At 44.4% G+C, this 27,580-nt stretch overlaps 2 protein-coding genes across 11 annotated transcripts; both read right to left on the bottom strand.

The window, feature by feature from the left end:
• Positions 1-53: 53 nt before the first annotated feature.
• On the bottom strand, positions 54-27,548 carry TPMT (thiopurine S-methyltransferase). 10 transcript variants are annotated; one of them, XM_065667243.1, is made up of 11 exons: positions 26,941-27,547; positions 26,260-26,421; positions 25,401-25,493; positions 23,943-24,075; positions 23,415-23,467; positions 18,920-18,994; positions 18,075-18,160; positions 17,062-17,106; positions 14,535-14,645; positions 11,883-11,999; positions 54-221 (listed from the first exon to the last, which is right to left on the bottom strand). In XM_065667243.1, exons 2-11 carry the CDS (start codon positions 26,397-26,399, stop codon positions 67-69), a joined length of 1,008 nt encoding a protein of 335 aa, XP_065523315.1. In that variant the 5' UTR covers positions 26,400-26,421; positions 26,941-27,547; the 3' UTR covers positions 54-66. The 10 variants fall into 10 exon arrangements, with proteins under 10 accessions (XP_065523315.1, XP_065523316.1, XP_065523317.1 ...); XM_065667244.1 differs by lacking the exon at positions 26,941-27,547 and adding an exon at positions 26,808-26,930; XM_065667249.1 differs by having other exon boundaries at positions 183-221; positions 11,869-11,999; positions 26,941-27,534.
• Positions 12,393-13,728, bottom strand: NHLRC1 (NHL repeat containing E3 ubiquitin protein ligase 1). The gene has a single exon (XM_065667254.1). It carries the CDS (start codon positions 13,555-13,557, stop codon positions 12,394-12,396), a length of 1,164 nt encoding a protein of 387 aa, XP_065523326.1. The 5' UTR covers positions 13,558-13,728; the 3' UTR covers position 12,393.
• Positions 27,549-27,580: the final 32 nt, after the last annotated feature.

Below are 27,580 nucleotides of genomic sequence, written 5' to 3'. Positions count from 1 at the left end.
TGTGCACCTGGAGTTGATGCCTGAAGCCCCACCAGTAGGGCAGAATGTTCCACTGACCTCCTTTCTTCAGCGAAGGGCAGGGAGAAATGTCACAGTGCCTGCCAGGAATATCCATCTTGTCGGCAGCATCCCCAGCACATATCCTGCTGTGCCTGACTTGCGCATGCTGTCACTGGCATGTCTAACTTCATCTCGTGTCAGGAGCTGGAGCAGAGGAGAAGCTGGCAGCAATGAGAACACAGGAAGCAAAGCAGTGATTTTCTTTTGGTGTCAAAAGAAAGACAAAGGATTTCATTTTACAGCACCTGAAATTCAAAAGGTACTTATGAGGAGGGGTTTTTACTACTAAATTTAACCCAAGGCACTAATTTTATAAGATTGACCAAAATTTAAGTTTTCTGCCAGTTTCCAAATTTTTACTGAGCATTTTTTTCAATTGTAATTAACAGAGAAAACAAAACTTTACTTTCAGCCCAAATGAATTACAGCATCATCCAGTTTGAGAGAAAGAGGTAAATGAACAAATACTGTGTAATGAAACCAATACATATTTTAAGGTTAATAATCTGTTACACTTCATTAGGAAAAAGCCTAGGAAGACATCATAGCTCTAATAAAATACTTGCTAAATCTTCCACTGATGTTTGAAAAGAAGAAAGAAGAATGGATAATTAGGGTTTTTTTAAATAGCACTTAGCATTCAGGAAAGAGTCCTGGCCATTCTCGAATGGAGAAATATTTCATATTGGAGGGATGGGATAAAATATGACTCTGCATTTGTGACAGAACACAAATAAGTGTCCTGTTATGCACACAAACTTGTATGCTTAATTAAATAGAATACATTTAGAGAGCACCTAGGGATGCAAGTGCCTGCCCATAATTGTACACAGGGAACCAAATTAGTGTCTCACACACATCACCGGGTTACTTTTCAAGTAACCCCATTGGATACATACGTTGAATTTACGACAGAGTACTCGACAGCAGGATTTTACCCAGTGACCTCGCTGAGGGCACTTTTCAGACTGCTTTTCCACTTCCATTTTGGTCCCAGTTCAAGCTGGATGCTAGTCAGGCTGGATGTACGCCACCCTTGTCTTACCAGAGATGTTTTGACTGTTTCTAAAGCTGTGCTGGAGGCACGAAAATCTTCTCTTATGTCCAACATATTTATGGCAACACTGGGCTCAGAAAGGGACTGTGGTGAAAAGTGCTCTTCTGACACTCAGAAAGAAGTAGTTTTAACAGCCAGTATTAGGAATAAATGAAGAATACAGGCACCTAAACATAACCCTGCTTGAGAGATGCTGCTGAAAGCCACATGAGGTGGCTGGCAGCAATGTCTTTCGATTCCTGTGCAGGATATTGCTTTTAACAGGCACTGCAGTTTAAATCTACTCTGAACAGAGTTGGCTTACAGGCAAGAGCCTGTGGTGAACAGACTAAATCTGTTCTTACAGGCTAATTTACCTATGTATTGGATGACCCCTCTGGCTTTACCTAGATGGGGTCCTAACTTCTGGCAGGACCCTACCTCTGCCTCCACACCCACCCTGGCGTGTCTGAGTGTGGATGCCACCCTGGGATCAGAGGTGAACAATCATAGTGAGTGTTCCTGAGGCAGCCACATCCACATCTCAATCAAGCTGAAACATTCCTTGCTGTGGGGGGAGAAAACACCAAATGCAATTTCACTGATCAGATAGGATGTTTTCTCCCTGCCTCTGGTACAGTACTGCAGTAGTCTTTTAGAAACATCATCCCAATATTCAGCACAGTGCATGAATCTGACCTCTCTGTGAGACAGCCGCTCAATTTCAGTTGCATTTAACTCCATGACCATTCTGCAGAGGGTGATTCCTTCACTCCACTCACTGAAGAACAGGGGGCAGGAAGCTCTGTTCCCCATCTCCTGTTACTTAGCAGGAAGAAATAGTTTCAGATTTCTGTGGGAAATTTAATGGTCATTCCTACCTACAGGAGAAGTCATATTGATAGAAATAAATGAGCTTAGAAGCAGACTGATGCAGCAATAGCCAAGAAACTGAAGGGAAGCAAAAAAGGAGGAAAAATGTAGCAGGAATAATTCTTAGCTTTCTCAGATGCATTTTCCTACACCCTGAAAATCTGATCCAAGTTTTTACTGAACCCAAAGGGAACCTTTCTGTCATCTCAGGAGGGATTTGGGTTTTGGCAGGGATTTTAACATCCCTGCAATCCTCACCTTAGATATGAACAATAGCCTGTCCTCTTCTGACAGCTAGTCACTGTGCTGTGTAGCTCACATTCCTTAGTTGTCAGGGAAAAAATGATGTGCTGATGGGTTTATTTACATTTTTGTTGCTATTGATGTTAATTATCTGTATGCCACCCCTTTTTCACCTCAGGAAAACGCTCCACCCGTGACTCAAATACCTTCCTAAACTTGTTTTCACTGGGGGGAGCAGGACTGTGGATATTCATCCTGGACTCACAACCAAGTGATACCATAAGGAAAACATGTGGTTGGGGCTGTTATCACTTACATTGTTTCCTACAGCGAAAGAGGAGGTATGGATGACATTGTGAAAAGCACTGCTGAGTCTCTAGCTGGAAAACTCAGCACAGCATTTAGGGAAGAGGAGTTCAAGCTGCAACAGACCCACAGAAGGGTTACTGCAAGAACTGGGGAGTGCTGAATATTATCAAACGAGCAGACTATAAAAGTTTAGTTTGTTTAGTCTACCAAAATGAAGACTGAGAGGGGATATGGCTGTTTGTGCTTCCTTTCAGGCCAGTTAAATGCAGGGTGCTACTCAAGTTCAAGGGAAACACTTGCACAAGAACAAATGGGTGTGAACTGTCTTTATGCAGCCCTTTTATTCTGGGCTGTTAGGAGAAGAGCTGCCAGTAGGTCACGGGAGGTTATCCCTGCCCTCTACTCGGCACTGGTGAGGCCCCATCTGGAGTGCCGTGCCTAGTTCTGGGCTCCCCAGCAGAAAAAAGACATGGGCTTACTGGAGTGAGACCAGTGCAGGGCTACGAAGGTGATTAAGGGTCTGGAACATCTCTCCTATGAAGAAAGGCTAAGAGAACTGGAGCTGTTCAGCCTGGAGAAGGCTCAAGTGGGGGATCTTATTGATGTACAAAAATACCTGAAGGGAGGATGAAAAAAGGATGAAGCCAGGTTCTTTTCAGTGATGCCCAGAGACAGGACCAGAGGCAACAGGCACAAACTGAAACACAGGAGGTTCTCTTTAGAACATCAGGAAACACTTTTTCACTGTGAGGGCGACCAAGCACTGTCATAGGTTGTGCAGGGAGGTGGTGGAATCTCCATCCTTGGAGATACTCAAAAAACATCTGGACATGATCCTGTACAACTGGTTATAGGTGATCCTGCTTGAGCAGGGAGGTTTGACCCAATTATCTCCAGAGGTCCCTTTCAACCTCAGCCCTTCTGTGATTCTGTCTCATAAAACACTCAGGCTGGAAATGAGTTGACTTCTATGCTCAGAGGAATGAGTAGCCACTTACACAGAAGGCCAGAGGACAAAACCTAGCTAATTTTAAGAGTGAGCTTGATAGTATTAGATGCCATGATAGCAGGGAACCTGACCTGCTGACGCTACCAGACACATGCCACTATACAGTCTTGCAACATCGTGGTGATGATAATAGTTTATGGTAGTGGAAAGGGAAGGAAAATAAAACAGTTTTGTGCTGTTAAAAAAGATCACAGCGTCCCAAAAGAACTGACATCACCTACCTGTAGTTAATATAACAATTGAGTTATGATAAGGGATTGATGTTAAATTAGTAATTTATATTTTTTCCTTTTTTTTTTTTTCCTTTTCTGCTATGTATTAGCAGAAATGTGAAGCTTCTCCTAAGAAACAACAAACTGCCACAGCTGGTTTCTAACATTATTTACAATTTAAATCAGTAGGCAGGCCCCAGCGAACTGAAGAAAAGAACCCTTCCATTATTCCCTCTACCCGGCAAGGTCTTACCCCTCTTCATCTTTATGATAAGGAATGTCTGGTATGCGAGCATCACTCCAGCACATCCCTGCAGTTCTCTTGTGACTGAGAGTCCCAAATGGAGACTAAAGGCATTTGTGAGGTGGGTGCTGGCTCACAAACACTGTCCAAAGCGTCACTAATTATTGTGCATTTGCTAAGTGCGGTGTGTGCCTTACCACAGGTAAAAAATAAGTGAGTCTGCACTCTCCAAGTCTCTTCAGTTAGCAATCAGATACTATACACAGTCCATCTTACAGACAGCAATGCTCAGGCTCTGCTTTCAGAGGCAGGCTTTTTGCTCAGTAGGGATGAATGGGAAAGCTGTAAATATAAAGAGCCTGATTAGTGGCAGCAGCCTCTTGGAACACAAGTGCAACATTCCTATTAACCCTTCTACACACACAGTCCCCTTGCCGGTTTACTTTCTGCTTTCAGAGAGAAACTGAACTTTGCTGGCTACCCTGCCTGAGACTCTGTCCCTGGGAGGAGAAGGAGGGTGGGGAGGCAGAAGTGCATCCACCAAGCTTGCTTACTAAGTAAGCTGAGATAGTAACCATGCTGGCCAAGCCAAAATTTCTCCTTACGCAATTGCTTTTTAGTGATGCATGCAGATGTGCGCTCTAGCCAAATGTGAGTTATCTTTCTAAAGTGTGGAGAAGAAAAGGATCTCTTGCTTGAAATAGATTAGAAAGGAGAACAGTATGCACCAGGAGGTCAGCATGCAACGAAGCTGAGTGAGGCAAAATCTTGAGAGAGGAGGTGGAACTGCCTTTGTTAAAACATAGGGAAGTCAGCTCAGCACAGATCCTGATATCTATTGAAGTCAACAGGAAGATTCATTTTAAGTTCAACAGGTTTCCTCAGTCCCTGTAGAAGGTGGAAACAAGTGCTGAAGGTGCTAATTAAGGTGCATCACAAGACTCTTTTATTTAGAAAACAAAACACCTAATCACTGCTCCTCCCACCTCTCCCCAGCCTGCAGAACACATATCAAATATAATCATCTCATAATCATCAACAAAAAAATTATCAGCAACACATCATGCCCTCATTTTTAGATTGAAGGCTGTCAAATAGCTCAACCACTGGGCGTCCTTTGTTGTCATGTTACTTCAAATGTCATCCTCTGATTCATGGCAAAAAAGCTTTCTCTTCACAGGTGAAAACATGAGGAACAAGTAGCCTATGCAGGCTTCCAAGCTTCTTCTAGTTTGTCTACACCAGCATTTGACATGGGAACTGACCAGTTATAGGACGTATCCACTGAATGTGATACGGGAGGACCTCTGGATCACTAGGCTCAGTCTGCTGCTATTGCAGAGAACCACAAAAAGAAGCCAATGTCTTGCAAGTTAGTAACTTCTGCTTTAGTTTTTTCCACAGTCACCATTACAAACAGAGCTGCACAGGGGGAGCTGGGATAGAAGGGTTCCTAAAACTGTTAGTCCACACACAGTTTAAATGGTATTGTCCTTCACCCTTTTCTCTTCTGTAATAAAGTTTGCATGCCTGTCTCCCAAATGCATTCCCTGAATGACTGAAGTCCTTTCCCATCATTCGTATTATGATCTGGGGTTTCCTCCCTATAACCTGACAGTAAAGATGAAAGGCTGGTTTAGAAAGAAACAGCAAAACTAAAACCGGACAGAACCTCTGGGGGAATTAATCTTCCTTCTGAAATCAAAGTGGTGTGAACACAGGCATATACACCACACCATTTGAATGAACAGCAGCTCATGGGAAATACAGCTCTGGAATGGACTAAACAATCACCTGGGAAGCATGGGAGAGGGTTGTGCAAATAGGCAGAAATAGGAGCGACATGGCTGAATTTCAGTAATCAAAGATTTAGGCTTATAATTGGGAAAACTGACCTGAGATTTAAGTTCAACACAAGCAAAAGGGTGAAAGCCTATCACCCAATACAGATATTTGAAAATAACTCAGTTGCATATTTTTTATTACTGCACTGAAAGATACAAGGAAGACAGATTTACTTCTGCCTTCAAGATACACTGAGAAAAAGTGGCAGGTTTTGTTTTATATATCTCAGTAACACTGACATACTGGAAGTACAAGAACAATAACGTCAGCTGCACTTTAACAATAACACCCTCCAAATACTAAACAGCTTTATGAACATCACAAAATAAATGATAAAGAGACCTATAGCTCTAATCCTGGGCCTGGGGCAACAAGTTCAATTTGACTTTGGTATCCTAGGGAAGAAACTTTTCACCTGCTCTTTAAAAGCCAGCATTCCTCCATCTGAAATGAAACAAAAAGTGACTAACTACCCTGCAGCCGTAAAAATCCTTTCACACAGTCTTCTTGGGACCTAGAATCTATAGTGTTGTCTCTAGCACAGTGAAAACACTGTAAGTTTCCTAACCCATTGGAAGGTTTCCTAACCTATTGGCTAAGACCAATAACATCCTCTTCAGGACATGCAAGAGCAGTTCAGGTGCTGAACTGATGCCAGTCCAGAGTGAGTCTTGCCCCACATTGCTGGTTACTGAGCAGCCACACATCCCAAAAGGGAGGTGTGGTACCAATCCACTGAAGTCTGATGGACTGTTAGGAACCAGGCAAGGGTTCAGTATGTTTTGAAGGAATAAATAAGAAAAGCTAAACCATTATGTTGAATTTGTTTCACAGATTTCTGATGTTGAAAGTTTTAACTAGTTATAATATAGTCTAAACATGCACAGGCTTTCAGCATCTAAAAAAAACAAAGCAGCATTCCCAGAAATTGTCATAATAAAGTGTGCTGCAAAGACTTCTCCAGGGCAAACCTTTGCACTAGCCTGAATCTCCCTGACTTCAAGCCCAGTCCTGTGGCATTTATTTATGTGGACAATTCCATTTCCAGTAGTCATGACTGCACAGATAAACTATTCATGACAGAGCACGCCTCAACTCAAACAAGTCCCTTCAAGGAATAATAAGAATAGAAAAAGACTAATACATGTATTTGAAATATTCCTGGCTCCATAAAATCATGCTCTAAGTTGAGTGGAAGTTGGTGCAGAACTCACTGAAGAGCCCTATTTCCTACTTATTGAAGGACAGTGACAAATAAGGGACCCAGGCACATCCTTTTCTTATGATTATACATTTTAATACTTAATCTGTCTGAATCTTTGATGGATTTCTTACAAAGCCATATCTTTAAAGTCATACCTTTAATGACATTAACTTTCTTCTCACGTTAGCTCTTTAGACTGTAAGAGTAAAGGATGATTGTTCTTTGTTTCTTACTTTCAGTACAGCTCAGTAGTTACTAAATACTGGTTAATACTGGCTAAATTCCATAGCCCATATTATCCAGGAAATCATGCTAGGCAAGCATTCATACGGGTTTTAGTTTTTACCTCTTTATATTTGGAACAAAACCCCCAAATAAACTACTTACCTCCTGTGATTATGTAGGTGTGATGGTTCTTTCAAGATCATCCTCTGTATCCGAAGTTTTAAAATCAAGCTTTGATAAGGGACATTTTTGGGTTTTGGGGTTTTTTTTACATGTTCAGTTTTCTCTGAATAAATTCTTTCATTTTCCCATCTATATTTTTTTCCTCTCTAATCCTATATCCTGCTTAAAATTGCCTACCCTTTATTCATTACAAAGCATATAACTATATTTAGTTAAAATGATTTACAGAATCTTCTAACTAGCAACATTTTCCTTACTGAAAACTCAATATATTCCATGAAAGCAGCGTTTATTCTCACCTCAACTCACTGCCCATATAATCTCTCCCATGAAAAAAGAAGAAAAATTGCCTACATTAAGAGGGATTTTAGAAAAATGCTATGTATGTATTTATTCAGTTATAGGAAGTATACTTCCCTAAAAGGCTTAGCTGGCTCCAGATCTTCATTTCCCACAGATTTTTGCTACAAATACAGAGCTGAAAGTAACAGATAGCTCTCCTGAGGATTATAATCTGAAAAGTGCCTAATTGTGGCTGGGAGATCTGTCAAATGAGGTTATTCCCCTGCCAGAGGTCAATGCTAACCCAGAGGCATCAGCCCTTATTGTCTTATCCATTTTCCAGGCTGAAATGCTTCACATCTTAAGAATGCATTCCCTTTACTGGAACGATGGGTGTGCTCTGTGCTCTGACTTGGGAGTTCGCTCTCTGCTTTTGCCACAGACACCTTTCATTACTTTCTTTTCTTCCATTTCAGAGTGGCTCTTCTCCTCCTTTCTACCCTCAACACGGAGTAAGTAACTTGATCACTGCAGTGGGGCTTCACGGCAGTACGCCTCCTGACAGAGCATTTCAAAACTAGGAAACCACGCACCTTTGTGGAGCACACGGGAAGCAATTGTCTAGGAATACACCGTGATTTAGAAAAGTATTAATTTTCATGACTTGTAGGATTCACCAAAGGAATTAGCAACAAGAAAATCATCAGTAAAATGTCAAAACTTGTCCCAGAATCAGGAAGGCAACTCCCAGGCAAGAGGATAATTAAACACAGACTCTCCCTGCTTTATTATGGCACCAGTCTTGTAATGGGAAGTCTGAGACCTAGTCTCAAGGCTGTGAAAGGCTTCTCTTGATTCTCAGCTCTCCTGTCTGCAGCTGCAGGGCCAGGACATTTATATCATGTTTGCCTCAAACAGAGACTGGAGCACCAAGTCAAAAAATATCTGTAGATCTCTTAGAAAGCACCGGTGAGAAAAAGGTCCAAGTGCAGCACATCATCTGCTCACTGAGAACCTCTCCAGCACCAGATAGCTTTGAAACTGTCCAGGAGAATCAGACAGGTTTCTTCTGAGGAGCACCCTAGAGAAAGCCTAGGTCTGAAGGGAGAAAGCTGTTTTTTCACCATTGTGAACCCTTTCAGAGAGGAAAGGTCTCCTGGATTCAAGGCCATCATTTTGATGGACCCTGCTCTATAAAATTCTTTGTGGATTGGGAGCTGGATATTACAGGAGACCCCCTCTTCACTGGAATCAGTCCATGTAAAAAAAAATGCTACAGTGGTGTTACATCCACGCTTTGTGAAAATACAAACATCAAACTGATGTGCACAGAAATGTGGCTGGAAGGGACGGACAGACGGTCAGATAGACAGCGGCCAAAATTAAGTAAATTTAGCCTTCCCCCCAGCCCCCCCGTATATGCACTGATAGCAACCTGAGACCAGTACTTAAAAATAAACCAAATAGGAATTGCAGAGTGTGTGTGCACAACAGACATACCACTCTATAGGAGGGGCTGAAGAGACGACATTGGAGGGTACTATCCATTATATTTGTTCGGGTTTAATCCATACCGTTAAAGCACAAGGTGCACAGGGTTATGCAAAGCTTACTGTAGGTTCTTGTTTTAAAATAAACACAACAGTAATTATCACTGAAGTGACCAGATGCAGTCCCACCTTAGTTTCTAAATGAAATGGCCACCACACACATCTAAGCTATCCCCATTTTGAGCACATCCTGTCAGACCCCAAAAGCACCACCTACCTAATGATATCTGTTCATGTATGGGCCCCTCACCCTTTATCATCCTTCTCTCACAACATAAGTTTCTGTTTTGTCAAAATCTGTGACTAAATTCCCACAGATGTGCCAATGGATAGCAGCCCCAGGCAACCCCTGGGCCTTTGGAAAGCTGATGGCATTAGGATATTGCCCTGAAGGCAACTTATATCTACAGTAGCTACAGGAGAAATGTGCATATATGCATAAAGAAAGAGGCAAGAGAAAGTAAAAATGTCAAAGGCTTTTTAATTTGTTATCAGCAAACTGGTGGATCTCTGTCTCCCATTATTGCTTTAATTCTCTTGTGTGACAAAAGATTTCAGGTTTACTGCTGCATTTTCCCTTACTCAAAATTTTTTATACATGCGTATTAGTTCTTTATGGTTTTCAGTTTAGGCACCTGCATAAAGTGAATTAAGACAGAATGTAATAGTTTCTTTGATGCAGAATTGTACAACAGTAAGCACCAAACATTATAGTAAAATGAAAACAGTTGCACCATTCGCAGGGAAAGTCTACAGTTGCTTTCGACAGGCATCTAAAACAGAGACTGCAGGAGACAGCATACAGGAAACTAGGTAAAGGCACGAAGTTTATTTTGCTTACAAACCCAAACACCAAGTGATTTCTGGGCATATACCAAAGGAGATAGGAGCAGAATGGGCAACAATGGGAGTTTTTGTAGATTTTAAACCAGCATTACTCAAGTACTTGAAAATTGGCATTTTAGCTGCTGGAAAGTTGCAATAGGTGCTAGGAAATTTGCTCATCCATGAGCTCAGCAGCAAAACCAAGCTCCTGGTGCACAGAAAGGTTTGAGAAGATGAAAGCTCCCAGCCCTCAGTTCAGAGGAAATGCTATTGTGATAAACTCTTAATTATGTATGAATACAGCATTGATGGTATTGCATGCATTTTGAAACAAAGCAGTTCCTCAAAGGAAATGTTATCTAATTGTTTTTATACCCCTCAGACATCTCCTTGGCACCTAAAAAGGAATATATAATCCAGGGGGCTGCTTCTCTGAGTAAATTTTCTTCCTGGTCCCTCAAGAGGGAACCTGCTAAGGGCCATACACTTCCTACTGCAGAATAGCCAAGGAGCATTTCTAGTCCCACCAGAGGCTCTGGCTAGGCTTTAAAAGACCAAATGTGCAGGACCTTATATTTTCCAATAGCAACCAATGAGCCTACCACAACTTTAGCAGGACATCTCCAAACAAAATTAGAAACCGTCTACAGGGCAACTGCAATACAGCGATTGGCTTGTAACAGAGAAACCCATGATAAAAAGGTATGAGTTTTCACTAAATTATTCAATATAGGAGTAAGCAAATCACACTTTATTGGCACGTCAGTGTTCAATTAACCTTTACACACAGCTGCGTTTAATAGATTTGTTTATATAAATGTTAACATAAGACAGATTAATACATTGTCTAAATTAAGAGGGCTAAACCACTCCAATTTAAAGTATTTGGTAAATCGCTGGTGCAGCAATGCATGCAGTTATTAAAGGTCCTGAAGTCAGACCAAAAGCCAGATTAAAAATGAACTGATAGAAGGATGGCCTGTGAATTTCAAATTGTTAGTTAATATTAATGGTTTCAATAACTAAATAAACAACACCAGAAGTTTTATACCATTTTAACCTACCTCTCTCTAACTCAGAGAGCATTTACATTTGTATCTACCTTCCTTTTAATGTTGAACCACCTAAGCAGTCATTTTAGCAGCATGCATATGCCTAAAAACACAGCAGTGACTTCTAGGAGGGTGTTACATCCTTCTCAAAATCATTCAGTGGTAAAAACATTAATAAAAACCTTAATTTCCACTGTGAAATAAGGCAACTTGTGTCCACAGTGAAACTTCTTTTGTGAAAATACAAACTGACCTAAACCTGCTGTGTATTCACAATCAACAAAACCTCACTGGATGCTCAGAAATAAATGAGGCTTACGTCTCCCTTTATTACTTCTCACCAACCTTTCAATTGTCAGTGGAATCTTGACGGTTTGGGTGCAAAAGTGCCATACTATTGACTAGACAGAGGAGGGCAGTATTGGAAAGTTCCCAAGCACAGGAATCTTAACAGCACAGCCAATTCAATTTTATATATGCAGAAGTATTTGTGGACTAAACACAAGTACTTCAAGGAGCTTGTAGGGAAAGCTGCTCATGCTGGTAGCCACACACCAAGTTATCTCCAGGTATAGACACAGGCTTGTGCATTATACAGGAAGAAAAAGTGCTCCAGCAGAACCCTAGTAAAGGTGGGAATAAACTAGTACAGGAAGAGTACTCCCAAAAGAGCCTTTCCCCAGCATGGAAAAAACAGGCTTCAAGCACCAATTTACCTCACATAACTCACTCATCAGCAGTAGCTCCTCCATCGCAATGATCCTAGCTGAATTCAGGCAACCTTGAACTGAAGCCTCCATTTCTCCTATCATTTTGTCAAGCCAGTCTCCTTTCTCAGGCAGAAACCCTGGAAACAGAAACTCTGTCACTTTTATGAGTGCATCTGTGCTTAACAAAGAATAATGAAAACTACATGCTAGTAAACTGCATCACTTTCCAAATGTCATGTTCTTGTCAAGAAGTGCCCAAAACATTTGGTTGTCAAGGTATGGAATTGCTCTAAGATGCCAAATTATTCTTCTGCTTGATGCATTGTTGACTACAGCCTGCAACTAACAGGTCTCCCATAGGCAGGCAAGAGATTCAAAAGTTCTGCAGGAAACACAGCATGTTGGTCAAAGAGGACGACATCACTTACAGCCCAGAAAATGCTTCCTTCCTGCACGCTACTAGCACCAGAACTTTGCGTGCTTTATGGCCAAAAGCAGCTTGAACCTATAGCAGTAAGCACCTAAACCCATTCAGGTGGAGCTAAATATCTTTACTGAATGATCACCGCTGTCTAAAACAACGAGGGAGTTGTTTGCCGTGTAAGTCAGTCCTACAGGATAATAAAGCCCATGGCTAATTAGAGGGTTAAAGATGGGAAACTCCTCAGGTTTCCCTAAGCATATTACAGCCCGGCTACAGATATCAGTTACTACCACATGACCCTCTTTGTCAAAGGCCACAGCCGTAGCATATATTTTGGAGGGGCAAACAAGGTTCAGACCAAAGCTATCCATCTGGCCGACAAGATCCATCTCTGCACTGAATATCTTCACTCGGGTGCTGCTGCTGTTCGGTCCTTGCGCTTTCAGGTGCTCTATTACCACAATAGCACCCGAGGCCTGGGAGACTGCAACCCCTCTTGGGCTGATGAGCCGAGACTGGATCATCTGACACTTCCTTAATTTCCCCGTCTTGAAGTCGGCCGTCAAGCGGTACAGCGCGCCTGCCTCCGCGTCAGTCAGGATTACTTCACTGTCCAGGGTGGCATCCAAGCCCCAGGGCAAACAGAAACCTTCCCGGACAGCCAGGACCCCCCTTCCCTCAAAATCAAAGGCCTTCACGGAGCGGTCCCCACCATCTGTGACCACCACGTGCCCGTCTGATGTGACCGTCACATCGAGCGGGTACTTGATGTCATTGCCCGCGTCCCCCCGCTCCCCGAACTGCTGCAGGCAGGAGCCACCCGGCCCAAAGACGTGGATCCTCTTCTTGCCGTCATGTGCCACCGCCAGGCGCCCCGACCTCCGGCACGCTGCCACCCCGGTGGGGTTCACCAGCGACCCCCAGCCTCCCAGCGACACCCGGAGTCCGAGGCCCGCGGCGCCCGGCCCGGCCGCCCTTCGGCCGCCGCTCCCGCCCAGGGCCGAGGGGATCCCGGCGCCAGCGGGGCCCAGGACCTCCAGCAGCTGCAGCAGCGGCAGGCAGTCGGTGGTCTCGGCGGAGCTGCAGGCCCGCCTGCAGAAGGGGCACTCCAGCCGCCGGCGCTCGGGGCCGCCCAGGGCCTCCACACAGCCCCGGCAGAGAACGTGCCCGCAGGGCAGGTTGCGCGGCCGCCGCTGCCCGCCGTGGCCGTACCGCTCGAAGCAGACCCGGCACTCCAGCAGCCCCAGCTCCTCCTCGTCCTCCGCCGCCATGCCCGCCGCAGTGAGGCCGGGGCGGTGCGCGGCTGCGTCAGGCGGGCGTCCCCTGCGGGCGGGCGTCCCCTGCGGGCGGGCTGCTGCACTGCCGGCGGGGGGCGCTGGGGCCGCGGCCGCCGTCGCCGGTTGAACCCCCGGCAGGCCCGCGCAGGCACCCCGGCAGGCGGTCACCACACCGCTGCCAGGCTATTTATGCTACTGCAGCATAGCCTGGGGGCATTTCTGTACCACCAGAAGCGCTTACTGCGTGACCTGGCAGTCGAGAACGCTGGAAAAGACCAAATGCACAGGCTGCAGTTTCAGAGGATTTCTCTCGCTGTTCTGGGAAGCTTTTGAAAATCAGAATCACAGACTGGTTTGGGTTGGAAGGGGCCTTAAAGATCATCCAGTTCCAACCCCCTGCCATGGGCAGGGACACCTTCCACCAGACCGGGTTGCTCAAAGCCCTGTCCAACCTGGCCTTGAGCACTACCAGGGATGGGGCAGCCACAGCTTCTCTGGGCAACCTGTGCCAGGGCCTCACCCCCCTCACAGGGAAGAACTGCCTAATATGTAATCTGAATCTCCCCTCTGTCAGTTTAAAGCCATTCCCCCTTGTCCTGTCACTACATGCCCCTTGTGAAAAGTCCCTCTCCAGATTTCTTGTAGGCCCCCTTAGGTACTGGAAGGCTGCTTTCATGTCTCCTCTCCAGGCTGAACAAGCCCAATTCTCTCAGCGCAAATTCACAGGAAAGGTGTCCTCTTTCAGAAAACGCAACAAAAATGTTTACACCAACAGCCAGTAGCCACTTTCCTCAATCAGGTACGTACACACATCCTGTAAGCTGCATGGGCAGCACGTGCTTGCCCTGCATCGTGTATTTGCAATGTATTCTCAGAGTAACTGCCAGGCTTCACGCACAGCAGAGCCATCTTGCCCATCTTGAAATGGCTCATCTGGCAGGTGGCATTGCTCTCACCAGGTTGTCACATACCTGGCAATCCTGTGCAGGACATCATGGAGCATTTGCCCCAAGCACCCGGTCTTTCCCAGCCACCACGTATCCACAAGCGTAAGATAAACTTCAGTGACTCTCCCAAAGCATCTGGAAAAGATTTCTGGATCAAGAGGAAGGAGATGCCTTAACCTGGTAGCTGCAGTACTGGCCAGCAGTGAAAATACATGAAAATAGCAGCCTTCAGCTTGCACTGGCCCACTGGATACTCCCTTTCCTCTCTCTGTCAACCCAACCTTGAAGCAGCAGTAGCCACAAGCAGTACCGAGAGTTGCAACAGGCTGTAGCTTGGGGACTGCTGAGCTGAAATCATCACACACACTGTGGCTCCAGGACTGCAACAATCTAAAATACCCCATGGCTTTTACTCACCTTCTGGCCTTGGTGAATTAAAATACCCTATATTGCAATTGTACCTTTCCAGCATTTTTTAAAATAAGCTGCCAAGGGGAGAAGGTCAGGGCACTGGCTCCCCCTACTCTCTCCTTTATTGTCATCTGGTTTGCTTCCCTCCTTCCTTCTCCTTCCTGCTCAATGGTAGCTCCTCTTTGGCAGCTGCTGCCAAGTGTTCTTGCCCGCTCATTGCCAGCTTGTCACTTGACTTGTACTCAGGACTAAGATGGACGGAGAGGAGCAACTTGCGCCAGCTTTCCACCTCTCTTGCTCAGTTGCCCGGCCTGGCGTGAGGCCGGTGTTGCAGTAAAGAGTATCTGAACAGCAGCTGCCATTGCTCCCAGGGCTGCCAACCAATGAGGCCGACCTGCGGAGTGCCAGGAAGTGCCATTGACTGGCAACGGCCAGAAAGGAACAGGGACATTTATTTTTCCCAGTCCCAATGACATGAATTGCTATGGAAGAAAAGATGTACTTTAGAAAATCTTGTTTGTGCATGGAGTTTAAGCAAAGGGAGGAACAGCTCAAGACAGTGAAAGCAATTATATAGGAGAGCTGACTTGATAAGCAAAATGGACCAGCATTTTCCGGTACGCTGAAGCCTGCTGTCGTGGTTTAAACCCAACCACAAACCTCATTCACTCACTTCCCCCCCTTCTTGCCCTCCCCCTGCTACTGGAGGGACAGAGAGGAGAATCAAAAAGAATGCAACTCCCACAGGCTGAGATAAGAAGTTTAGTAACTCAGGTATAACACAAACCACTACTGCTGCCACCAATAATAATAGTGCTACAGGAAATAACAAGAGGAAAGAATACAACACCTCAGCACCAGCCGACCAATAACTCGCCCCAACCAATACCTCGTCCAACCCTGCAGTCCCTTCCCTTCTGGGGTAACTCCCGGTTACCTCCTGGGCATGATGTGCTGTGGTATGGAATACCTCTTTGGTCAGTTTTGGGTCAGGTGTCCTGTCTCTGCTTCCTCCCGGCCTCCCCTCCTCCCTGGCAGAGCATGAGGCTCAGAAAGTCCTTGGCCAGACCAAACATTCGAGCAGCAACTGAAAACATCGGCGTTATCAGCACCGTTCCCAGGCCAAAAGATCAAAACACAGCACTGTGCTAGCTCCTAAGAAGGAGAAAACTGACTGCTGCTGCTGAACCCAGGACACCTGCTTTAAGAGTGATCCAAAACATTTCTCATTCTAAAAGGTGAGAGAAAAATAAAAGCAAGATGGGAGGTGAATTATTTTAAGTAATTTTAATCAAGATACAAGCTTCAGTAAATACAGCACCTCCAGAAAATAATCTAGTCCCCATTGCCTGTGTCTCTCTGAGAAGTCATCGACTTTTTCAAGATACTTAATTTCACAGTGGCTGCCTGAAAAGGAGGAAGGAGTAACAAATTACAGAATGATCACTGAAAAATGCAAACTGTCAGGGGAAAAAATAGTCTTATCACAGATTTCCTCATAGTGGCACATATGCACTGGGGAACGGTTTTGTATGGGGATGCAACTGCCCATGCCAATGACTCACACAGACACTGCAAGGGTCTCAAAAAGCTGTAGATTTGAAAACAGTGCAATAACAAAGCATATCAGGAAGAGCTTTTAAAATTAGATTCTCAACATAATTCTGAATTTCATTATTTTGATGGATTTCAGTTGTACAGTTACCATTTTCTTCACATGGCATGCTATTTTTCTTCTATGGCTACAGCAGAAACTGTAGAATTCATATGCAAAGGCCTTGCATTAAAATCAGGTAGGTGGTGATGAGGTGCAGAGAAAGACAAAATGGTTAAACTGGACTAGGACTACAGCTACAAGATCACTGAGTGCAGTATGAATCCTGGGAGAATGGAAAGACGCAAGAGGGAGGAAAGAGACAGTATCTGTCTCTTGGGTTGTCTTCCTATCTTTTGAAGAGCTGAGAATTTTCCTTGACAGCAAAATCCCTGTGGCTATATGGCATTTGATTTTCCATGACTCCACCCTTTAGATAAGAAGCGAATGACTCTCTATTACTTGTCACAGGGTAACACAGAAGCATATAAACATGTTGATATGTTTTGGAAAAAAATCCCAAGAGTTAGCTGAAATACTACTTACCAAACAGGCTATTAATTTCAGATTCAGGAACATAAAATGGAGGGCCTGAGGAAAAAAAACCCAAGTAAAGCCAATCAGAGGATACACAGGAAAGAGAGACACATTTACACAGCAACAGGAGAGCCACAGCCCCACCACTCGCAGCACCTGGCCTGTAATTGGGCCCCAGTGTGTACCACCATCTGCAGGAACCAGAAGACAACCATGTCCAAGAACTCGGTGGGCTACCAGACAGCTTTAGGTGTTGCTGCTGCATCCACAGTAGCCGCATTGTCAGAAGTCATGAACATGCAGTGGATACAACCACTGTCAGTGTGACGTGTGAATCTGGCCTACAATCTCTTTATACTACAATGGATTAATTAAAGCTAAAAGCTAAATAATGTGAGAGGAAGAGCAATGAAGTAAACTATTGTTTCTTATGATAACAAACCCTATATTTTTCCAGGGGTAATTATGCTCAAGAGCCCCAAAGCAGCAAGAAATCTCTTTCTTTTGAGAGGTAATAACAACAACAAAAATATTTTTAAATATCTCAGACTTTGGTATGTAATAAAAGCTATAAAAAGAAAGAAAAAAACAACCCAAAACTTTATGATTTTACAGAATTTCACCTCTTCCAAGCATATTCAGACAAGGGCAGTGGCTGGGAGAGAGGCAACATGTCGGGTTGCAATATTGGGTAAACAGAGGGAAGCCACTGAGCGGGAGTGTTTCAAGCTCCCTGGGCCAGACAGGATGTTACTCTAAGCATTCACTCTTCCAGCTTCATTGTCACAGCCACACTTCCAGGTTCCTTTCATTGTTAACATACCGTATCTGTCCTCCACTTACCCTTAGCATGCTTGAAGGCTAGAAAGAAAGCCTTTTAACACACAGATGTATTGGTGTGACCAGCTGACAAAGCTATGCTGACAAAAGACCCAGGGAAGATACTAATGTATCTACCACATCTATATACAATCTGTATTAAAGCATGCAGAATCAAAACATGAACAGTGCAAAGTTCTCACCTTTGTGTTTGGTTGGATCATATGAAACTGTAACAAGGAGATAAGAAGAATTTTGCTCCATCAGGGTGATCATCAAACTGGCATAGCTAAAAGGAGAAAGTTAAACTTTATTATTTTGTAACTGTGCAAACATTCAAGCATAGCTATTGAAATACTCAACAAAGGAGGTAACATGTATTTCTATGCAGACACAACTTGAACTCAACTGCACAGAGAGTAAGCAAAGCTTAGTTTGAATTTCATGAGCATGAAATTCATGCTACATGTGAAGCACCATATAAAGGTTACTGTTTACTGCTCATAAACAAGCATTAATCTTTTTTGCATGTTCATCTCAAAACAAAGAGACAAAACGTAGCATTCATCTGCCACAGTCTAGAATACAGCACACAATACAGCACTGATCTTTCAAAATTATTGTGAATTCAAGACTATGTATGCAATTAAAAACCCCTTGGGGCAGGGTCAAACTACATTTGGGTTGGCTATAAGCAAGAACGGAAAATTGGAATAAAGGGAAGTGAGGGCAGAAAGAACAAAGGGTTCTTTCAAAGAAAAAGCAGATGGGGTGAAAAGGAAATAATAAAATTCAGATGAGACTTGCAGCTCTGCTTCTGTTGGGCTGGAACAAACCACATATTTTACAACCAAGAGGCAGGGCCGCTTCCTGCAGGAACCTCACAAATCTAGAGTACAGCACTGTGTGACTGCAGCTGAAGTGTGCGGTAGAGAACTCATTTAAGTTAGTCCTTTGAATGAAAGAGGACTCATCGACAAGTGGCAGGAGGAAAAATGTGTCACCGCATACATTAGAGAAAAGACAATAACAAAGCAAGTTTACTAACCGTTGTCTGTCGCATGGATTCACAGCTACTAGAGCTCCTCTGTCCCAAAACCCATCAAACTTGCCAACTACTGAGCTACAGGGAGATGAGGAAAAGGCTTAAAAATACTAAAAAGACACATTTATCTTTATTCAGCTACTCTGTGAAGTCAAAGGGATTCTCCAGCTAGCTGCACTGCAGATTCCCCCACTACCTTTTTGTTATGGTCCAGCATTTTCATGATCCAAAACAATATCATCTGGAACCCAAAAAACCCCACTGGTATATGGCCCAGCTGTGATAGCAGAGGTGCTGGAACTGCTCAGCATTTCCCCATCATTAGGGGGTGCTGAGACGAGGCAGGAAAGCAGATTAAACACACTTGGGCTACAAGTCTGGGGTTTTGGCAATCATACACTGCACTAGCATGCACTCAGCACATCAGTAGTTCTTGGCCACCTTCTAAAAGCCATGCATGACTTCAAACGCAGGTTAAGGAAGGTGCCTCTTTGCTTTACTATCACTGAACTCAGCACACCCAGTAATTTTAGACACATCAATTCCCAGCTACATGCCCACGACAGTCGGCTTCAGCTTGGAATTTGTTCAGTGTTATAAAAGCTAAGTTACACTGCTACTTGCCTCAGTCTAACACTGCTGCAGATACATTTTTTGCTCCTCGATACGCTGTCAGATGACTTTGGTGACCACCCCAAACCTGCAAATGGCCAAGACTATTGAGAAGTGCCCTTATAGATGGGTGGCAAAAGCAGTCAGGGTGACACTAGAAATAAGAGTATTTGGGGGTGTGGGGAAGGAAGAGCATTGTTTCTGCTAATTATTGACATACAAGTTTAGAAGGTGAGGTAGTAATAATGTAAGCTGTATGATTGCAAAGAAAGTCTGGAACAAATTTACTTGGTGAGAAAAATATGGTATGGAATTGTGTAATACCTTTCTGCCTCCTGGCAGGGTGTCAGAGTCCAATTGCATCACCTGTTTCTTCACTTCTGTACTGGTTTTGGCTGCGGTAGAATTACATTTCTTAATAGCAGCTTGTATGGGGCTACATGTTGGATTTGTGCTGATGATAATGTTGATAATATGTAGACATTTTAGTTATTGCTGAGCAGTACTTACACAGCATCAACGCCTTTTCTTCTCCTCACACCACCCCACCAGTGAGCAAGCTGGGGGTGCAGAGTGAGAAGCCAAGAGACGGCACAGCTGGGACAGCTGAACCCAACTGTATCCCAAGGGATACTCCATATCATATGGCATCATGCTCAGCAATAAAACTGGGTGAGAGGTTGGCAGGGGGACCTCTGCTTAGGGACTGGCTGGGCATCAGTCAGCTGGTGGTGGGCAATTGTTTTCATCTGCATCACTTGTCTTTCTTGGGTTTTATTTTCCTCTCTCTTTGCTAAAGTTTTTTTTTTTTTTTTGGGGGGGGGGGAAGAGGAGGGGTTATTATTTTTTTCCTTATTTTTTTAAAGCTTCTTTTTAAAGTGTTTTTAATTTCAACCCACCCCTTTCTCTCTTGCTTTTACTCTTTTGATTGTCCCTGTCATCCCACTGAGGGGGAGTGGGTAAGCAGCTGTGTGGTGTTCAGTGGCCAGCTGGGGTTAAACCACAGCTTCTCTCTGCCCCCAGCTCATTTCATTGCTAAGTCTCTGGCATCTAACCTAGAAGCTGATCCTATATTTCCCACTCTACTTTGATGAGAGAAGATAACACTTTTAAGTCCTAACTTCTTTTAAAGTTTGCCAAGACTAAGCATCTAATTAAAATTACCAGCCTCTTAAGTGGAAGGAGGTATTTAAAGAGACAGTTAAGCATGAAATGTGCACAAGAGGGACAAGGCAAAGTCTAGTGGGGCAGGTAACAAACTTGATCTTCTGAGGCTTGGAGGCTCTTCCCTCTGCATAGCTGAGTCTGCTGCATGACCTTAGGTAAGCCCCTGGATTTTTTTCCACTCGGTTTTCCTTCCTAACTTTAATCTGGTCTAACTGGAATGGTGAAAGTGCTCCTCTTGGGTGTACCTTTCAGTGTACGACTACCCAAACCTTTAGGCCTACATTAGCTCCTGCTATGTGTTTATACAGTACACAGCATGAGAGATCACAGTCTAGGTACTCCTACGACTAAAAAAATTAACATGTAAAGCAGAAATTCACATATATGCTGAAACCCCACTGGATTTAAGCAGTGAAGTTGTGAATTCCTATCCCTATCCCTGCATCTGTTTAGTAGTTTCAGTTAATGCAATTTTAATGTTTTTTAAATTGCAAGTCTTGCAGCCATAGCTGTATTCGGAGGTACAGTGGTTGTGTAATAAATAGAACTGTTTTACATATGTCCAGAGTTCTTACAAAAAGCAGTAAATCCTGTTATTGTTTAACTAGTAGACTAACAAGAGTCTTTGAAATGTCTCATTCTGACAAAGGTCACAAGCACATCTGAGTTCTCCTCTAATGAATGCTAGGCTAATGGAGATCAAAAGGATTTATTAGCAGGCCAGCCTCAGCAAGAGAGAAATAAGTTTAGTTTCCATAATAACAGGGTAATTAATCAAATTGTCTGTATGTAGAAACTTGAAGAGTGTGTGCATTTTGCTAGTTATAGGTATCTGCTGACTGCTGCAGGGAATGCAGTTCACACTTTCACCATTACTGCCACCAGCACAGAAGCATGCATCCAGAATCTGACAGTTCATTTTGAAGATGACAAACTATGTACTGCGCCCAGTAATATGCACTGAAAGCGTCATTAATTACCTACTTTTGTTTTATTTCATAGTAGTATTCCACCACATTATGACGGAAGTTACAGGTTTCACAATACTACTTGCTACAAAACTTAGAACTGAATTTTTCAATACTTGCTGACAAGCGTGAGCAATCCCTGGGCAACTTGTCAGCTCACAGCAAGAGGGATTTACAGGGATCTGCAAAGCAAGTAGCTGCACTGCAGGGGCAAGGCGGGGAAGAAACCAGGCGGTATCTACAAAGTCACATTCATATACAGCCCATCTGTTCCAAAGCACTCACTTGCAGGACTAGTTATATATAATACTATTCAAACCAACTGGAGTCAGCTGTAACAGAAGTCTTAGCAATGGTCTATTGTCTAACAGACTTTGGATTCTAGTACCAAATACTGGGTTTCTTCCAGCTTATGAAGATGAAGGCAAAAAATAAAACCAAATGGAATATTAGTAAACAGGATGTTCTGGTGTCCTAAACCATTACTATTATGCCTGTATTTGTGCTAGTTTTGAAAAGCCCATCCAGACAAGAATTCAAACTTGGCCTCCTTTTCCTACAGAACAGCTATAGAACAAATCTTTGTTCCTGACAGTTGTTTGTAAGAAAAGCAAACAAAACACACAAAACTTCACCAAAACCTTATAATCTACAGAAAATCATGTCTGAGGCACCTTCAGCTTCCTACAAGATACATTATGAAAACAGAAACAGCACTGCTTTCCTGCCTGGTCTCCAAGCTACGCCAGCACCCATGTAGGAATTTCAGGACAAATTTAAATGCACCCACTGCCAATACCACTAGGAAACTACTGAGGACAAATAAACATGCCAGATGCGTTACTGTTCATGGCACAGTATTCTATGCTAGAGGCTCGAGACAGTCTTTAGACCTCCTGTAGTCTCTGAACAAATTGTTAATGTTCAAAATTCCCCCATCAGCTGACATCTGAGCAGAAGAAGGTCAGGTGCAACGCCACCACAACATCTGAGAAGCGATGCTTGAGGCCACAGAGCACAATGGGTTGAAACATTTTTCAGGAGTCAGTAGTGCAGACTGTGCTGAAGTATTTTGCATTTCCTGTTGTGCCTTTTCAGTAAGAAATAAGGACATTTTAGCACTAAAAGTCCTTCAGAAGACATTACTAAGTCAAGCCACGTTTACCAAGACACTTGCAGAGTTACTGTTTGACAATATATTATGTAGTTACATACACTGGAGTGATGTGTTGTACTTTAGGTGCAACAAGAAAAGTACGTTATGTAGAGCATGGGATGCATATAACCAATGGGTACAGCTTACCTATGCATATATTCATCAACAGTTTGGGGGAAAAAATGTGTTTAGTTAAAGGAAAAGCTGACTAAGAAGATACTTCTGCATATATTCTCTACTTCTACTAAGCTACTCCAAGTAAGGGATCATGCCAGGGTTTTCCTTCATAGAATCCTCCAATAATGTTAAAGATTATTTGTATTTACTGTAAAAGCAAACATGTTTTTCCATAACTTTCATAGGACAGCACAGAACAAGCAGCCCATTTAAAGAGACTTAGTTGGCATCTTTATCTAATGATCAACAACAGTTAGTTTTTATTGCAGACTGGCTATTCATGTTTTTCATACAAGTTAATGAGAGGACCTGTTCCAAATCTTTATGGCTGATTCAAATAAAATAATATGACAGTATTATGATAGTATTAATACATGTTTGATTACAGAGAATTGTATAACAAACTGTGTGTTCCTACCTGGACAAATCGTAAATACTGCAGCAGTACAGAGAAATGTTCCCAGAGGTACTCTACAATAAAAAGCAAAGGAAACAATACTTATTAGCAAACTGTCTTTAAATATGCACTTGAAAGTGTATGTTTATACCTTAAAATATGCACATATACCATTTTAAACTATACACTTAGGTGTAATGGGGAAAAACTGTGAGAAACACTTCTAGTTTTAATTTACGGAAGCACCACTCTTGAAGATGCCCTCCAGAGAGGTTCTGATCTACCAAGGCATGCAACTGTCCAATTTTAAAACACATTTCCTTTAAATTCATGTGCTTCAATGTTATAAGAAAAGAAGGCTGAAGTAATAGACTTAAAAGAAGGACTTCTCAGTCCAAAATTACAACTCGGGGCTTCCTTTCAGACCTCTTCAGGGCACATGAATGATTATCAGGGAGACAGAGGCATAAAAGTAGAATGACTTGTTTGCTCAGTTATTGCATTGCATGATTAACCACACCAGATCATTTGACAACGCATGAAACGTACCTGCAACTTCTTTGCTCCTGGTATCTCTGGGACTGGCTCCTCGCTATAAGGCAGACTGTGTTCTGCAAAAAACTCCTTCAGTGCTTGCTCGCTGACTTCCACACCAACAACGTGGTGTCCCATGTCTGCCAGCCTGCACACAGCAGAGAGAGCTCTCGAGCCTATGTAAGGCCCACATGTTGGACCATCACCAAATATGTATCTCCCATGCAGCATTTATTTGTTAGAATCATAGAGGCATAGAATCACAGAATGGTTTGGGTTGGATCAATGAGCTCCAACTCCCTGCCATAGACACAATACCTTCCACTAGACCAGGTTGTTCAAAGGCCCATTCAACCTGGCCTTGAACATTTTCGGGGATGGGGCAGCCACAGCTTCTCTGGGCAATCTGTGCCAGTGCCTCACAGTAAAGAATTTCTTCCTAATATCTAACATCAATCTCCTCTCTTTCAGTTTTAAACCATTCCACCTTGTTCTATCACTACATGCCCTTGCAAAAAAGTCCCTCTCCAGATTTCTTGTAGAGAAACCCTCATTTTAGGAAGCACCGGTATGTCTTATCCTGACTTTCCTATTTTTCATATTTTACTGATCTGAGCTTAAATTAGCACCTCTTGGCATACAGTTGACAAGGACTTACAGGACTTACAGGGTTCAATTCAAAGTTCAATTCAAAGTTCAATTCAGTACAGGCCATTGCAATTCACAGAAACATGTTCTGCTGTGACCTGCAGTGGCTGAGGCACGCTGTCCACCCAGCTGCCTCTGCGGTTTGGCAGTAAGAGGCAGCAGGGTGCAGCAACCTCTTTGCTGCTGCAGCTCAGCGTGGCAGCAACATGCGTCAGATCCTGCAGTCAGCCCCATAGGCAGTTACTACGACAAAACCTGATTGGGACTAACTTGATTTGATTCCTTGAGGATGCAGTTCAGTCTCCTATTTTTGGTTTTGTGTCCCACCCTTCCAAAAACCCCACTGACTTTTGCAGCCCCTAATTATAAATATAACCCTTCCAAAAAAGTAAAAGGAAAGCAATACATGTAAAAAAGAGGAAGTCACATTTAGCCCAAATCATTTTAAGTTCCCAGTGTGGCTGACCACACGGTCCACTGAAAACATGGTCTAGCACAATCAACATCATTGTAAGCGGTTTAAGCTGGCACTGTCACCAAAAGCAACAGTGGCAAGGGCATAGCTGTCCGTCACACATTCAGTGCTCCCCAAGCTGAACTTGGGACAATCAGGAGGACTTTCATGTTAGTCCTTTTCAAGTGCATTCATGCTACTATACAAAACACTAGCAAATTAAACCAACTTTCCTCCTCCCTTCAGTGACACTGCTTTCCTACCAGCAGAGATGCAGCACATTTCCATTGGCCAGTAAAAGGTTGGGAATTCCCTCTCCCCCTCCATCCCCACATCAAGTAAGATTTTTGCTCTTAAAATCTGTGCTTTACCGTTTCATGTCTACTGCTTTACCACAAAGTGGGAAAAATATCCTCAGTCCGCTCCTGCCACCTAAAAGAACATCCAGATACTTCTGGAGGAGCCTGCAGAAGAACAGACACATTTTACTTAACACTGTATTTGTGCTGGCACATTAAAAGCCAAGGGCTACACATGACACAAGGGAGTACACAAACTCCACGAGAGAACACAGATTCTTAGTTCAACTTGCTTCATACCATTAGAAATAAAACCATAAAATAAAACCATTTAACTTCCATTTACTTAGAAAGAAAGTAAATTTGATTTTTGTTAGAAACGGATACATTTCTGTTTGTTGTTTTCTGTTGGTCTTCTCAAGTAAACCAACCCACCTACCTCTAAGTGGGCCACAATAGACAGCTTCACTGGTTTCATTGGTTTTCATAAGTTTCATTGGTTGAAACTTATATTGAAATTTATCATTGGTTGAAACTTGAGACTACACAATTAGGTTTCCTCTCTTAGGTCCCTGTCTTCCAGGGCACAATAATCCTCCAATGCCCCCTGCATACTGTTTTAGGCCCCAGTGTCATAACTTACGAACAGGAGTGCAAAGCTGCTGCATCAGAAAAATGAAGATTTTTAGCCAAGCCTGATCCAAGAGTAAAAATTCTCAACCAATTTCAATCCTTTCTTCTCTCTGCCCTTTTCTGACAAAGGTAGGTAATGAAAATATGTATGTTTATCTTACTTTCAAGCTGTGCCAGTGTAAAATAATTTTCCTTTTGTAAGTGCTCCATTTTCTATTAAGAGTGTCTTGAATGACTCAAGCCATTCATCCCACAGACTTTCCCTGAACAGTTTAGGCAAGAAAATGAAGTCACGTACGGATGCCCTTGTTCCTTGTGAAACCCAATGTTACGCATTTCCCATTTCTGCAGCCATTCCTCCTCAGTCACCACTCTGTTTTCCTGTGCCCCGGTATCAGAGTGCTCCAGGACCCCGGCTGCATTTGCCGAGCGGTCCATGGTCCCCACTGAGTGCAAGGAGCTGTGAAAAACAAGAGAGAAAAATCACCCCCGACAATGGATGGTTTGGGACCGCCTCTTACCTCCTTGAATCAAATACAAAATTAGGACAGTTTCAGAGAGTATAATCTGGCTGCTGTTTAAATGCAGCTGCCCTGAAAGCGATGCCGCGTACTCCTGCAGCCCATGGCTTCAGCAGGACATTTTCCCCGGCGTGAAGCCTGCGGTTCGGCGTTACGGAAGCGCCGGTGACCTCCCGTTCTGCACACATCTGGCGGCCGCCCAGAGGCTGCCGGGCCCTGTTGCCCCTCGGGCCAGGGTTATGGGGTGAGGGGGTTAAGGTGGGTGCGTGGAGCTGGCCCAAGCCCGGGCTCCCTCAGTAAGTGCGCAGACACCAACGCTTCTCACTCTCTCTCGTGTGAAACCCGCGAGCAGACCGCGGGGCCCAGAAGCGGCGAGGGACGGCGGGGCCCCGGGAGGACCCTGCGGGGCCCAGCACACCCCCTTTCACCTCCACCCCGACCCGGGCGGCGGTGGGTACCTGCGCGGCCGCGGCTCCCGGGTCCGCTGGGGGCTGCGGGGCTGGGGCGGCGCTTCCCCGCTCGCCCTCCCCCTCGCTACGCACCGCGGAGAGCGGAAGCGGCGGCAGGAGGAGGCGGGCTGAGGGTGCTCGGCACCGGGAGGAGGATGGCGGCGGGGAGGGCAGCGGCGGTGAGTGACTCCCTTTCCTCAGCTGTAGCGCCTGACGGGGGCCCGCCTGCCCCGCTCCTGCGCCTCGGGCGGCGGGGCGGGTGTGAGCGCTGCCCCCGGCCTCACCTCCCCGCTTTTACCTTCCTTCCCCTTCTCTGTCTCCCTTCCTCTCTCCCTCCTTTCCTTTCCTTTCCCCCTTCTTCTCCCGTTTTTCCCCGCTGCAGCGCTAGCAGGAGGCGGCGCGGACACGCGTGAATGTGGTCTCCGGTCCCTGAATGACCCGGCCCCGAGGTGAGTGCCAGGCGGCACCGCCGCACCACCGCGAGCGCTTTCCTGTGCCGCCGGGTGTGCGCCTTCCGCGGGGAGCCCCCGCCTGCCTCGGTGGCATCCCCGCCGGGGACAGCCCTCCACCGGGGACTCCCCTGGGGACCCCGCTCGGGGCTGTCACAGCGCTGCACCGGGGGCGGCCGCGGGAGGCGAGGGGAAGGGGG

The sequence above is a fragment of the Lathamus discolor genome, chromosome 2, assembly GCF_037157495.1.
Source record: "Lathamus discolor isolate bLatDis1 chromosome 2, bLatDis1.hap1, whole genome shotgun sequence".
Lineage (NCBI taxonomy): Eukaryota > Metazoa > Chordata > Aves > Psittaciformes > Psittacidae > Lathamus > Lathamus discolor.
This window is presented reverse-complemented; position numbering and strand designations above follow the sequence as displayed.